The 14,256-nt window shown below is 36.2% G+C and overlaps 1 protein-coding gene across 4 annotated transcripts in view; it reads right to left on the bottom strand.

Moving 5' to 3' along the window:
- The window catches only part of LOC125271957 (VPS10 domain-containing receptor SorCS1), a 230,363-nt gene extending 216,107 nt beyond the window's left edge, over positions 1-14,256 (bottom strand). For 2 of the 4 annotated variants that reach the window (XR_007185740.1, XM_048196350.1), the window contains exon 1: positions 12,695-14,256. Coding sequence is in view for 2 of the 4 variants with exons in the window: in XM_048196350.1 (XP_048052307.1) it covers positions 12,695-13,378 (684 nt within the window). In the remaining 2 variants the exon portion in view is untranslated. The remainder of the gene's footprint in view (positions 1-12,694) is intronic. The other 2 variants (XR_007185739.1, XM_048196349.1) reach the window with 2 other exon arrangements.

Raw genomic sequence — 14,256 nt, 5'->3', positions numbered from 1 at the left:
ATATCCTGACGCATCCGAGCTTTATAACGGCAGTGAGTGGGTTTAAAGATCAAGAAATTGCATCCATCCATTGTAAACATACTCCACACGGCTCCGGGGGTTAATAAAGGCCTTCTGAAATGAAGCGATGCATTTGTGTAAGAAAAATATCAAGTATCAAGTTATAAAGTAAAATATCTAGTTTCTGCCAGAACGCCTTCTGTATGAAAAACGTTGCGTTTTGAACTGCGAGAGGCGTTACACTTTCTTCGTAAGTTGAACACAGAAGGCGGTCTGGTGGAAGCTACATATTTTACTTTGTAAATTGGCATATTTTACTTTGTAAATTCTTTGTAAATCCGATTGTGTTCATCAGAAAGAAGAAAGTCATATACAGCTAGGATGGCTTGAGGGTGAGTAAATCTTGGGGTAATTTTCATTTTGAAGTGAACTAATCCTTTAATGCCTACGTATTAACAATGAGACCAGACTGAATTACCAGAATATCACAGAAACTTGAAGGTGGGCCCTTTTGACTATAAGAAAACCACCTGACAACCACTAAAAACACCCAAACTTCCACCTAGAACATCCTAAAACCGCATGGCAAAACCACTCCGAACTCTTTAGCAACTGCATAACAACCCAAAACAAGTTTTGCACAGGCAAACACAACTTAGCCTACATGTTCTTCGGAAAATGATCTACTCTTCAATTTCTCATAAAGTAAGCATTAAATATAATTTTAAGGGAGTCCATTGCCCCGTGTCACTCTTTTGAGCATTTCAGTCGAAGCTTTCTACACTCAAGAATTATTCTATATAACATTTTTTCATATTAGCTGGTTTATTACCAGACATTTATGTGGATTAATCCCTTAACTGCCATTTAGTCTGAAGTAAATCATAACACAGATGTCAATATCACCAAATTACTTTGCTCTTGAGAGGAGAAGAGAGGTAATAATCGCTGGCAGAATGCGAGGCAATAGCAATAATGGCTTTATTCAGATGCTGTAATCTCAGTAGATCTGTGAAGTTTAGCCATGGCATTTTCCAGCATGCGACGGCTAACTCGCACAATTATCACAATCATTCATCTCATCTTTCAGCATGATTCGCTTCTACTGAAAAAAAATGTTTTCTTTGGCATTTTCACTTCTGTTCCTGAGGGCTACAGATTGCTTGAAATTCAATTTGTGCCACAGATATGCGCAGAGCAGGCTGCCTATGACTTTCCCGCTGCATTCTGGGATACGGAAACCCCTGACTAGTTTTAAGTACTCTTAGCACTCACCCCTGTCAAAAAAAATGAAATGCATGCTGGGAGAAAAAGACTTATGTGTGTTCTCTCCACACAGTGATATGTCACTCTTGTTTATCTCTCATTCTGTTAGACGTGTTTCTCTCGCTGTGTCATTCTCTCTCCATTCAGAGTCATTCAGTTAATGAACATTTTGAGAAGATCACTTTTTAACACTTACATTTGGCTTGCTGTATTATTTATCATGAAATGCAGCAATGACGGTTACGTTGTCATTAATTGCTGATCCTTATTAGATGCAAATGAACTTACTCCCATGTAAAAGTGCCACTCATTCTGAAATTTTGTAAACACAAAATTGTGTGTGTACGCGTGCTTTTGTGACATATCAGGACGCAAATTTGTATAATGACATGGGTATGACATATATAGGTATTACAAGGAGAGGGTGACTTATGAGGACAATACCCCATGTCCACATTTTTCAAAAGGCTTATAAATCATACAGAATGAGATTTTTTGATAAAGTAAAAATGTGCACAGTTTCCTGTGATGGGTAGGTTTAGGGGTAGTGTAGGGTGATAGAAAATAGAGTTTGTACAGTATAAAAACCATTACGCTTATGGAATGTCCCCACAATTCACAAAAACAAACCTGTGTGTGTGTGTGTGTGTGTGTGTGTGTGTGTGTGTGTGCGTCTTGGTCTTTCTGAGTCATACAGCAAGGTGTAATCATGACTACATAACAGGTTATGCTACCTTGAGTCTGACTAATACACTTGTGTTGAACTGAAACTGAATCTAATATATTGAAAATATATTGCAGTTTGACTATACCGTGGAACAACATATGGAGCTGGACAAGAAATAAAGTCACACTTACGTAAGGGAATAGACAATTCCACAATTTCATAACTTGTTTTTCATCGAAAAGCAAACACTCTTTCCAAAATGTCATTCAGAACTATATATTAAACAGAGTGTGATAGTATGAAATGTGTTATTATGAAATCATCTAACAAAACCTTTTAATAACATAATTTATCATGGTAATATTTAATTTCATTTAATTATACTTAATAATTGCTAGAGTAATGAGAATCTAATTAGAATAAAAAATATTGTAATTCTACTAATTGTAAACTAATTTAATTAATTGTCTTAAAATTGTATTTTTCTTTGACTTATTTAGCCTTTTTTTTTTTTTTTTTTTTTTAATTTAAGGTGAAATGTGACCTGGAGATTTTTTTTTCACTCTGTTAGAAGAAAAATAGCAAAACACATAGCTATCAAACAGATTCATTTTAGAATGAATGCTAGTTCTAAATGGTCTATTGCAACGGCACTCACTTTACTAGTGAGAATAACATCCTGAGATTTGAATGACTTAAAAGAGGCTTTCGTCTTTCTGAGCCACTAAGTGTCCCCTGGAAGAAACCACATTTTGCCTATAAAAAATCTGCTACATTAGTCATTTAGCCTGTTCCCAGTTCACTGAATATGTCTTATCATTTCACAAAGCGAATGTCTGGATACATAGCGAGCATCAAGCATCAACATTACTTTAAGATGACCATTAGGCACTGTCCAGCTAACAGAGCAGTCAAAAAGAACACTGCATTTGTAATAGCACAGCATCCTGGGAAAGAAATGTACTTTTGACCTTTGCACTAGCAGTGATTTATACTACTATTAATGCATTCATATTCACATTACACTTTGAGTAGAAATGCCAACCAGCAAGTCCTGAACAATATGAACTTATAAGTGGCTATTTACTATGATGGAGAAACAGCAGAAAAGATTAAGTCCTTTTAATCAAGGAAGTGAAGAAAGATTACAGACTAACTACCATAACTACACTCTCAAAACACTTACTGTATAACCATGCCCTAATCACTAAAGGGAATTAAAACTTATATATATATATATATATATATATATATATATATATATATATATATATATATATATATATATATATATATATATATATATATATTATTACCAAGTAAATCTTCAATGTTTTCCTTTGTGCAACAAAAAAATAATAATTTGGCAATCAATGTAATAATGAGAATAGTTTTCTGAATTGGCACTTAACATCAAACATGAAGCTTATTTTGTGCCATTTTCTCTTTCTTTTATGACATGTTTGAGAACAATAAACATCACTGTGACACTTAGGGGAAAATAAAATTGTGGACTAATTTTATCCCATTATCTTCACATTACTCTTGCATTATAAAATTTCTTGCTCGAACGGTCATGCTTGTTAGTAAACCCCCGCTGAAGCTGCCATTATTCATAGATTAATTAGTAAATTTGAGAGAGAAAAAGAAAGACAGAACTCAGGTAGGGACGAACGAATGGGCTAGGTAAGATGGCTATAAAAATCTTTAATCAGAATTAAACATTCATAATAAAAATTCAGTTAAAGTCAATATGAAAGCATAACTGATAAAAAAAGGGTTCAAAGGTTCTTGACTCAATTTTAAATAATCTTTTGTGTCAAAAAGGATAAATGCTTTAAATGACTGCATGATACTTTCATGTTTAACTGATAAAGTATGTTTATGAGCTGATCAGTTAGGTAACATTTAGTTAACATTAAAAATGAATTAAAAATAAATGAATTAAAATCAAATCCACAAGATTCTATATATGAAGTGCCTGACAGAACCCTTTAAAGGTGCCCTAGATTATGTTTTTAAAAGATGTAATATAAGTCTAAGGTGTCCCCTGAATGTGTCTGTGAAGTTTCAGCTCAAAATACCCCATAGATTTTTTTTTTTAATTAATTTTTTTAACTGCCTGTTTTGGGGCATCATTAACTATTCACTGATATATAGGTTGCGGCCCCTTTAATTCTCGTGCTCCCCCGCCCCCGGAGCTCGCGCTTGCCTTGAACAGCATAAACACAGTTCACACAGCTAATATAACCCTCAAAATGGATCTTTACAAAGTGTTCGTCATGCATGCGTCGGATTATGTGAGTATTGTATACTGTTATATTGTTTACATTGATTCTGGATGAGTTTGAGGCTATGCTGCATGGCTAAAGCTAACATTACACACTGTTGGAGAGATTTATAAAGAATGAAGTTGTGTTTATGCATTATACAGACTGCAAGTGTTTAATAATGAAACGACGGCTCTCTTGTCTCCGTGAATACAGTAAGAAATGATGGTAACTTTAACCACATTTAACAGTATATTAGCAACATGTTAACGAAACATTTAGAAAGACAATTTACAAATATCACTAAAAATATCATGATATCATGGATCATGTCAGTTATTATTGCTCCATCTGCCATTTTTCGCTGTTGTTCTTGCTTGCTTACCTAGTCTGTTGATTCAGCAGTGCACATCCAGACGTTCTGCCCTTGTCTAATGCCTTTCATAATGATAATGTTGGGAACGTGGGCTGGCATATGCAAATATTGGGGGCGTACACCCCGACTGTTACGTAACAGTCGGTGTTATGTTGAGATTCGCCTGTTTTCCGGAGGTCTTTTAAACAAATGAGATTTATATAAGAAGGAGGAAACAATGGAGTTTGAGACTCACTGTATGTCATTTCCATGTACTGAACTCTTGTTATTCAAATATGCCAAGATAAATTCAATTTTTCATTCGAGGGCGCCTTTAAGGTTATAAAACTTTTACTTTTAAGAGTGTGTTTATTTTCTTTATACAGTACATGTTCCTGGTCATAGTGTGAATTTCAAAGAAAATGTCTCATTGCAAGGTAAAATGTGTTACAAATGCCATTTTTGTGTTAACCATAAATGTACAATATTATAAACACACAATCATTTTTAAAGTATATCTGGCACAACCAAATGCTCATTTATAATGAAACTCACTGAAATACTCCCACATAAAAATGGAACATCTATCTTCATTTACTCTCTCTCATGTCTTTCCAATCCTTTTTTGTGTTCCTCAGAAAAAAAAGAAATCATACAGGTTTTGGAACAACATAATGGCGAGTGTATTTAATTTCTGGGTAAACTGCGCTTTTAAGTAGGAGTATTTGTGTGAGCTTTCAATGAGCATTTGGTTGTCCAGATAATCACTTTAAAGGGGTCATGACATGGATTTTTTTTTTTTTTTTTTTTATTATTATTCAAATATGTTCCTTGAGGTTTATTAATAAAGTTACACACACACACACACACACACACACATACATACATACAAATTTGCCTGTGTCATGTCACAAGTCCCCCAATATCCAAACAAGCTGTTTTTGGAGCTTGTTTAAATAAATGTTTTGTTTATATTAAGGAGGAGCTCTGAAACTTGCAGGATGTTTTAATGATACAAAGACCTCTTATATGTCAAAATATCAAAGCAAATTTGATTTCTTAAGTCATGACCCCTTTAAAAATGATTGTGTATTTATGATACAGTTGTAGTCAACGCAAAAACAGAATTCGTAACTCGTTTTACATTGGCAATGAGACCTTTTCTTTGGAATTTCATTAACCAATTAATCAATTACATTTTGACCAGGAACATATATAAAGAAAGCAAATATGCTCAGTTCGGTTTTCATGTTGACTTAAACTGAATTATAGCTTGAACTGATTTGTAATGCTAGCAATAAGTCAATGCGCCATACTGCTATGAGTTTGCCATTTCCAGTAGGGTGCTATTCATTTTTCAAGAGCTTAAAAAAATGGCCTGGTATTGAATGTTTGGAATGCGGTTACACTGGAGAGTTATTTGTTTCAACAGGCGAAATTATCTTGAAGGGTAAAATATTTGTGGTGGTTGTTCATTTTTGTCTAGCAAAGGCATTTTCAATGCTATTTGTCTTCATTTACATTGCTTGCCAAATACTTCATGGCAGAGCTACCATTCATATCAGAAAAATAAAAATGGTTGCCCTTCAGCTGTCCACCCACAAACCCTTGCACAGGATATGTTTTTGCTTTTATTGTTTTTGTTATTTTTCTGATTCTCACTTTGAAATATAAAATATCTTTTGAGTTTAATGTTTCCAAGTTTTAATAAGTTTGTGCATTATTTGTGTTAGGGGTCAAGAAAGGACACTGAATACCAAGATGTTGTAGTGGTGGAATACATTAGTCCTGGCATTATTGTTGACATAAGTATATGAGTCTTTGAAAGAATAAAACATATGGGGTTTATTACTCAATAAAAAAGTAGTACAACCTCAATATCACTAAGGTTGGAAATAAAGTATTAGTCAAGCGGGTTTGCTATTCTTTGTAAAGCTATATTGGAAGCCCTGTACAAATAAAAAGAATCACCAATAGTTATACAGTATGACATGGGGGTGGTTGGTTGGGGGGGGGGGGGGGGTATCAGATGAGCACTTAAATGTTCGAACCAACCTGGGAAAAACAAAAACAAAACAAAACAAAATAACACAGGAACTTGAAACCTATCATGATGTTATATTCCCAACATGTTCTCCAACCAATACGCCCATATAGGTCGTTGTCACTTCCCTGAAATACAACCCATAGGAGCGTTTACTAAAGTGGCGCCCTTATCGAAAACAGGACACTTTCATTTTAATTCATGAAATACGACCCATAGGAGCGTTTGCTAAAGTTGCGCCCCTATCGACAACAGGACACTTTCATTTTAATGCATTGTTCCCTTTTATCTGCGTCATATTTCGGGTTTCGCGTAGCTCAATTGGCAAAGCATTGCAATATATAACAATACGCAATCATGTGATCATGCGATCGTGGGGTTCGATCCCAGGGAACGCATGTGCTCATAAAGTGTAAATGCACTATAAATCACTAAGGTTAGGTTTAGGGATGGGGTGGGTGTATTCGTTAATAAAAAAATAGTTTTGGTAAATGGAAATAGGAGAAATGGTGTAAAAAGTCCACACATTGCATTTAAATGAACACGCATTTTGATTGGTAACGAGAGTCATACGTCATTTCATGACAACAGACGTAACACGACACTGTCATTATTTTTACGCCCACTAGAGGGCACATGACTTCAAAACGTAAATATAGGTCATAATATAGGTCGTTTTTTTTTTTTTTTTTGGAGGGCAGTCTCTGCTTTCCACATCTAGCAAACCATCTTGCTATACAGGCTTGAATCAAAGAGACAGTACTGACGGCAGAGTATGTTTTTAACCATCCAATTAATTGCATTTTAGACAGTTGGTAACATAGTGTTATAAGATCAGATATATTGCTCTTTCCCCTTACAAATGTTGCACTAAAGGAGACCAGAAATAGATTTGAGTAAGTTAACGGCATTAGCGTGAGACTGTGTCACATATGACAACTGGTGCTAGTTGCATATTTAACAGGGTTCTCGGGAACTTTTTGCATCTAACTTCTTACTAATTGGCTACGAAACAAAAAGTTGATTCTCTGCTTATTCTTGATGACAAGAACTTCACTCTTAATCTAAATCCAATTTCAAATGATTATTACATTTAGACTGTGTTTCTATTAATTTAGATACTTGATTATTCTTGTTATCCCAAATTTTCAATTATTCGTTCATTAGGGAGCCGGTATCTCACAGTGATCTTACACCGACAGTTCTGTTCTTAGACAGAGGATGCAGGGTAAATATTTTACCTTTAAGTTGGGTGTGCTCTGCTTGCTCATAACAACTTTCTTAGGCAGTGATAGTTAGAAATCAAAAGGTCTCAAATAATGTGCCCCATGTGTCTCCATTCATTGAGACTTCCATATGATCTATCCTGAACACAGATTTGTGGTAATACCAGACTCCATTTTAATATACTAGAAATAATGATTTAAGAATTATACAGAATGTATCAAAAAGAACATTTTATTTGTCAAGTAAAAAGGTATTATGCCAATTACAGCCAATTCAGAAATTTCATTGAGATCTTCTGTCTAGATTACTGAGTTTTATTGTTTTATTGTTTTATTGCAGGGTGTTTGATCTCAGCTTTTGTCTTAGCAGGAAAATCAAGCCTTACACAATAAGTTGTATGCACTTCACATCAAAATGCATATAAACTAGGGGTGTAACGGTACATGTATTCATCCTGAACCGTCACGGTACTGACGTCACAGTTTTGTTTACAGGTGATCCACACTCCAATCCAAAAGGGGGCATGCACAGTAATGCTTTTTAGCCTAACCTATTATAACCAACATTAAAAGGGGGGTATCACACACAGTTTCTGCCAATCTCATGTTAATCTCGAGTACCTATAGAGTAGTAGTGCATCCTTCATATCTCAAAAAGTCTTTCGTTTTATCATATTTATAAAAGATACATACGCTGTACTGAGTCTTTCCGAAAACAGCCGAGCGCATGGAGGCGTGCCGTGTGAGCGAAGCTAAAGAGTGAGGAGCATGCGCAGTTTTGCGTAGCAATCATCTGCAAGCTATCAATGGTCAGTAGGTGTCACGAGATCTCGCGAGACTAAAATATGACGAAATTTCTTGTCGAGGCGAAAAGTAGTCTCGTGATATTGCCATTACAGAGTGGCTAGGATGATTAGGAAAGAATATGCCACCACTACGTTTACATTACGCCTCCACTGTCGCTTTGTATTTAAATAAAAAACATTTAATTCAGTTGGATAACGGCTGCCGCTGCTCCCTATTCACAGAGTACGTGCGATTGCGAAAGTGAAAGTAAACGTGAGCGCGCATTCAAACGTGATTTCAATACCCCGCATTTTGAAAGCGGCTCCCTGATGAATACAGATATCTCTCAATATGAAAGCTATTTTAGGCTGGGCAGCGTAGTTGTAACCATCTCTTAGCTCTGTATCAAAGAAAAAATTGGTCTTATTTGCATATTGAAAGACTGTGATTATGGTTGCACTTAATGTAAAGTGTTACGATAAAAATGAATAAGAGTTTTCTCTTAATCTTATTAAGGACAAACAATAAGGTTTCATTTGTTAACATTAGTTAATGCACTGTGAACTATCATGAACTAACAATGAATGACTATTTTTATTAACTAACATAAACAAAGATTAATAAATACTGTAGCAAATATATTGCTCATTGTTAGTTGATGTTGGTTAATACATTAATGTTAATAAATGAGACCTTATTGTAAAGTTTTACCATATTTATTTATACTGTTTTTATTTATATGATCAGTTTGTGGAAATGAGTTCAGTTAGGAGCTCAAAAGTTGTAGAAGCTCATAAATCATGTACAGTAAGGCCTAAAGAGACTGAAATCATACAGAAGAGAAGTCAGTTAGTTGAGTTTGTGGCAAAACTGTTTACAGTGCTTGAGTATTGTTGTCTTTTACTGCATATGATAATTCATACTCAGAATGTAGAACTGAAATGACATTCATTACAAGATGATTAGTTAAAATATTTCAAATACACCTGCAGAATATTTTTGTAGTCATGTATTTCGCCATTGAGGATTTCTTAAAAATAGTGTGTAAAAATCTTGTCTCGTCTCGTGAACTCAATCTCGAGTCTCGTCTCGTCTCGTCTCGTGAGCTACCTGTCTCGTCACACCCCTAATGGTCAGCTAAACAAATGTATTTAAACACACACAATACACCATTGCATTATCCCTGGATAACTTTTGAATCACTATAATGAATATAGCATTGAATGATAAAAAATGTATTTATGAATTCACTATGTTCGTGTTGTTTACATTATATGCACTTAGGCGCCTATTGCCAACAAAACAGACATTTGAAGCAGTTTTACTCACCACCTGTGGTTCTGACTCATGACTGGGATCATTACCGCTGTGACCGCTCCATCTTACAGTTTCATACGATCTGTAAATCCAGCATCAAACTGGGCCTTGTTTATAAAACCATAAGCGCCGATCCTGAGGGCTCGAGCAGCCACGGAATGAGATATTCTCCATTAATTTTAACCAATAAAAAAGTGATTGCAACTATCAGTTTCTATGGTTATTTTAATAAAAAAAATATAGAGAGCGCATCAATGTAATGTGTGAGCACAAAACTCTCAGCTCCACTAATGCTGGGTTCTTTGGGAAGCAAGGTTATCTTTCCCTCACAACCAAAAACACACAAAATATAAGTCATCCAAACATTTATTAATTTTGAGAAATATTGAATCTGTTTTTGTGCAAGTGAGATAAGTAAATGTCTCCTCACATTTGGTCTAGATCTACAATAATCATCATGTTTACACAGCACACACAACACCTCTGCACTTACTCCCAATTTCTCTCAACATGGAGGTGTCAGTCAACAAATGGAAAAACAAAGCAACTTGTGTTACTTATTTGAAAAAGTAACTTCGATAATTTTTTAAAGTAATGCATTACTTTACTAGTTACATAAAAAGGTAATCTGATTACATGACTTGTGTTACTTGTAATGTGTTACCCCCAACACTGACCAAAACCTAGCAATATCTTCTTCAAAAATCTGTTATATACAGCAAACGCAGATCCAGCCAACATTAATCCTCATTTCCATTTGCACAATAGAAATCATTATAAACTACAGCTGTTTCTTTATTCATAAAGTACCTAAGGAAAGAAACTCCCGGCCTACTCAATTATTCCTTATACTGCAATGACACTGAATACTTAATGAAAGTCATCTTTTCTACTTTGCCCATTGTTAAGTTTCCCTGTATACCTACTGAGAACGAAAAAGACCATATATATTGAACCTACTGAATATGCTATTCATACAGCACAACACTAGGAAAATTCAATTAAGGGATATGATAATAGCAGCAACTCTGAGCCAAAATGATTGAGTTCTGCTTGTGGGACATACTGAACTTCATTCCCCTGAGGTTACTCTCTCCCCATATCTGTCCTGAAAGTTTTCAGTGGTTGACTGTCATCTCACTGACTAATGTGTCGTGTTAGTGAGTACAGTGTTTAAATTAGAAAATGCCCTCAGAATTTACCTGAAGGCAAGAAAACATCTGCTCTGACAAGCGAGGGAGGGAAAATATAATGGGGATGAGGAATTATATCTGAAATGCACTTGCTCTGATCTGATATATTGCACAGGAGAATTGTGGAAAATGCTCATTATGGCTCAGTGCAAAGCAGTCATTAGTAAATTATCACAATACAGAAAGAAAGAAAGTCTAAATCTGACATTTGTGATGAAGGGTCTAAAAGTTATCAGTGCATTATTAATAATAATTATGGTAACACTTTATTTTAAGGTGACGTAGTTGTACGTTACTATACGTAATTACTGTAGTAATAACAGTAAATTACGCATAATTACAAGTAACTACCTTAAAAAGCAAACCCTAATCGTAACTCTATAGTAAGTACATGCTTACTTATTTGAGTTAGTACACTGTAAATATGTCACCCTAAAATAAAGTGTAATTAATTATTATCTAATTATTAATAACAGACCCTTTAAATGTTATATCATGATAGGTCTGCCTCATATAGCATGCTCATAAGACATGTAAACAGCCTGATGGAAAACAAAAGGCCTAATTTGTGAAGAAGCCTAAAGTAACTGACTGAGTCCCATTATAAAATTTGCAGATTTTAAATTAAACCAAAAAAAGTGTTTAAATGTGCATTATTATTCCTTTGTTCTGCACAAATACCTTAAACTGTATCATCTTTGCATTTTTATATTTGGTGTTATTAATAGCGTTTCACTGGGCTATTCAAAAAGTAAAATACATGAGTTTACTGATCTGATAATAATTTAAATGGATTTAAATCACCACCAATATACCAGAGATCAGAGTGCAATGTGTCTAAAATGTGATTACTGCTCACTGTGGATCTGTATGAAGTGGATTTCATTCAGTTATTCCCACAATATCTCTGCTAAAATGTTTCAGGTAACAAACAAGGAGACAGGACCCATGCACCACCTAAAAATATCCCTGCTTGAAAAAAAAAAAAAAAAAAAAATCCAGCCAACATAAGCTGATGTGCTGTCTTAGCTGGTTTGAGATGGTCTCATAGCCTGCCCAAGCTGGTGTTTAGCTGACTTAGACAGTCGGCAAGCTGGTCCGCTAGCCTAACCATCTTAAAAGTGCCAAAATTCCCTTTAAAACCAGCCAGCACACCAGCCTGACCAAGATTAGAGAGTATTTTAAGCTGGTTTAAACTGTTTTTTACTTTATTCACAGCAAGGATACCAAAGTTGACGCTTAACATTCAAAGCACGAGTAGCTGGTGAGCCAAAATCACAAACAATCATAAGTGGGAAACGTGTTGCACAGGAAAGTGTCCTTCATTTTGCCAGGGTTAATCAAAGACCAAGTCAGTTTAACAAATAAAAAAACTGGCGTGAAACGCATATGAAGCAATCTCTTGGACATCAACAATGGACATCTGTTCGTCTCTGATTCAAACCCCTCACACAGCCTTTACACACACGCACTTTCGGAAACACTTATTTAAATGTAGGGATATAGTGAAATCTCAACAGTGTTTTCACAGCTTTAACAAATTAACCGCATGGCTTTTATTTCCACTTACGCTGCTGTTTTGGCCGGACCAGTGCACCATAGCTTGGTTGTGAGCGGAATCTCCTGTCAGTGCAAAGGTAGAGCTGGTAAGTTTCAGCTCCTCCTGTCGTGATGTGGCCGTTCTCCTCTCTTCCCTGTTCCACCTCAGCTCAGAGCGGGGGACTCTGCGCGCAGCCCGCGCGGTGCCGTTGCCAAAAGCCGGCGGCGAGCGCGCACCTGGGGACGAGCCGGGTCCCTTGGTGCTTCTACGCACTCGGTGATGGGGATCTCCAGGGGCTGAACTTGAACCATGTGAACCTGCCCGTTTTAGATTATAAACTTTGCCATTACTGCGCACCGACTTCCATTTATCATCGGGTGGCATTTTCTCTGAGCGAAGCCTGTCTGTATTCCGTTTACGCACAGAGTGAGCGTGTTCGCCGTTGTCGGTTGCGCCGTAGTCGGGCTGAGCAGTTTCAGCACCAGCCGAATTAAACAGCGCCGTTGACCCGTCTCCATTTTTTCCACTAACTTTACCAGAGTCGACACCACTGTCCATCCTCACCAATAATTCCCGACCGCTCCACTTATCCAGCAGGTGACATGACCTGCAAGTTATCACTGTTTTGGTCACCGGAACCGAAGCGAACAAAACCAAAAGCAGGGTGCAGAAAGCACTAACATTAACCCGGCAATATCTGATCCCTCTCTCCATCGCTGATAACAACAGGATACAGTGTCCTTTTCCTCTCTTTAGCGTCAGTTATTGATGGAAACAAGTCCTCATACAAGTTGCAGCGCGGTGAAGCAGCCACAGTTGAGATGTTGTGGAAAAGTGTGATTCAGCGAAGCGCTCCAACTTGAAGGATTTGATCAAATGAAGCTCTCCACGCACTGAGGGGAGGAGCTCGGGGGATTACAGAGGAGAGCAAGACCATAAAGACACGATTCTTTCCAGTGACACAACATTCATATATTCACCCAGACATTCTCCAACAATGCATTCTGCAATAAAATATAATACGGACGCAATTTGAGTGATTTTGTCCGTCGCATTGATTGTCAGTGACGGAACTTTCAGACGAACACCAAACGAATTTCACTCAGAGCTTGAGTAAATTTTATCACGGGTAATTCGCATACTAATAACCCGAGAGACAAGTATGACGTTTGTCTGAATGTGGAAGTTATTAGCTTAGGCTACTAACAGGCTAGCAGTGTGCGAATTGAATGACTTCTTTGATTTCTGTCAACAATTTCCTCGCAGTCTCGGCACCGAATTGTCAATCTTAAGACATTTTAGTGGTATACTTTTCAAATGTGATATAACGTTTAATAATTACAATAAGCCTACTTATATGTTTTATCGATGTTGCTATGCTTCCATGCGAACGCTATCATCTATTTAGTGTTCTGACGAACTTATAAAACTGTGGTGGTTAATGAAACGAGAAATATTAGATTTTTTTTTTTTTTATAATATATCTATCTGACCCCCTAAACGACCCATAATTAGAAACGGATATCAAGGATTTACCTAAGAATTTCAATTCAAGTTTAATTTGATGTTCTCGCACGTCTCGGGACAAATTC

The sequence above is a fragment of the Megalobrama amblycephala genome, linkage group LG7, assembly GCF_018812025.1.
Source record: "Megalobrama amblycephala isolate DHTTF-2021 linkage group LG7, ASM1881202v1, whole genome shotgun sequence".
NCBI lineage: Eukaryota > Metazoa > Chordata > Actinopteri > Cypriniformes > Xenocyprididae > Megalobrama > Megalobrama amblycephala.
The sequence above is the reverse complement of the archived record's forward strand: the minus strand, read 5'-3'. Positions and strand labels throughout refer to the sequence as shown.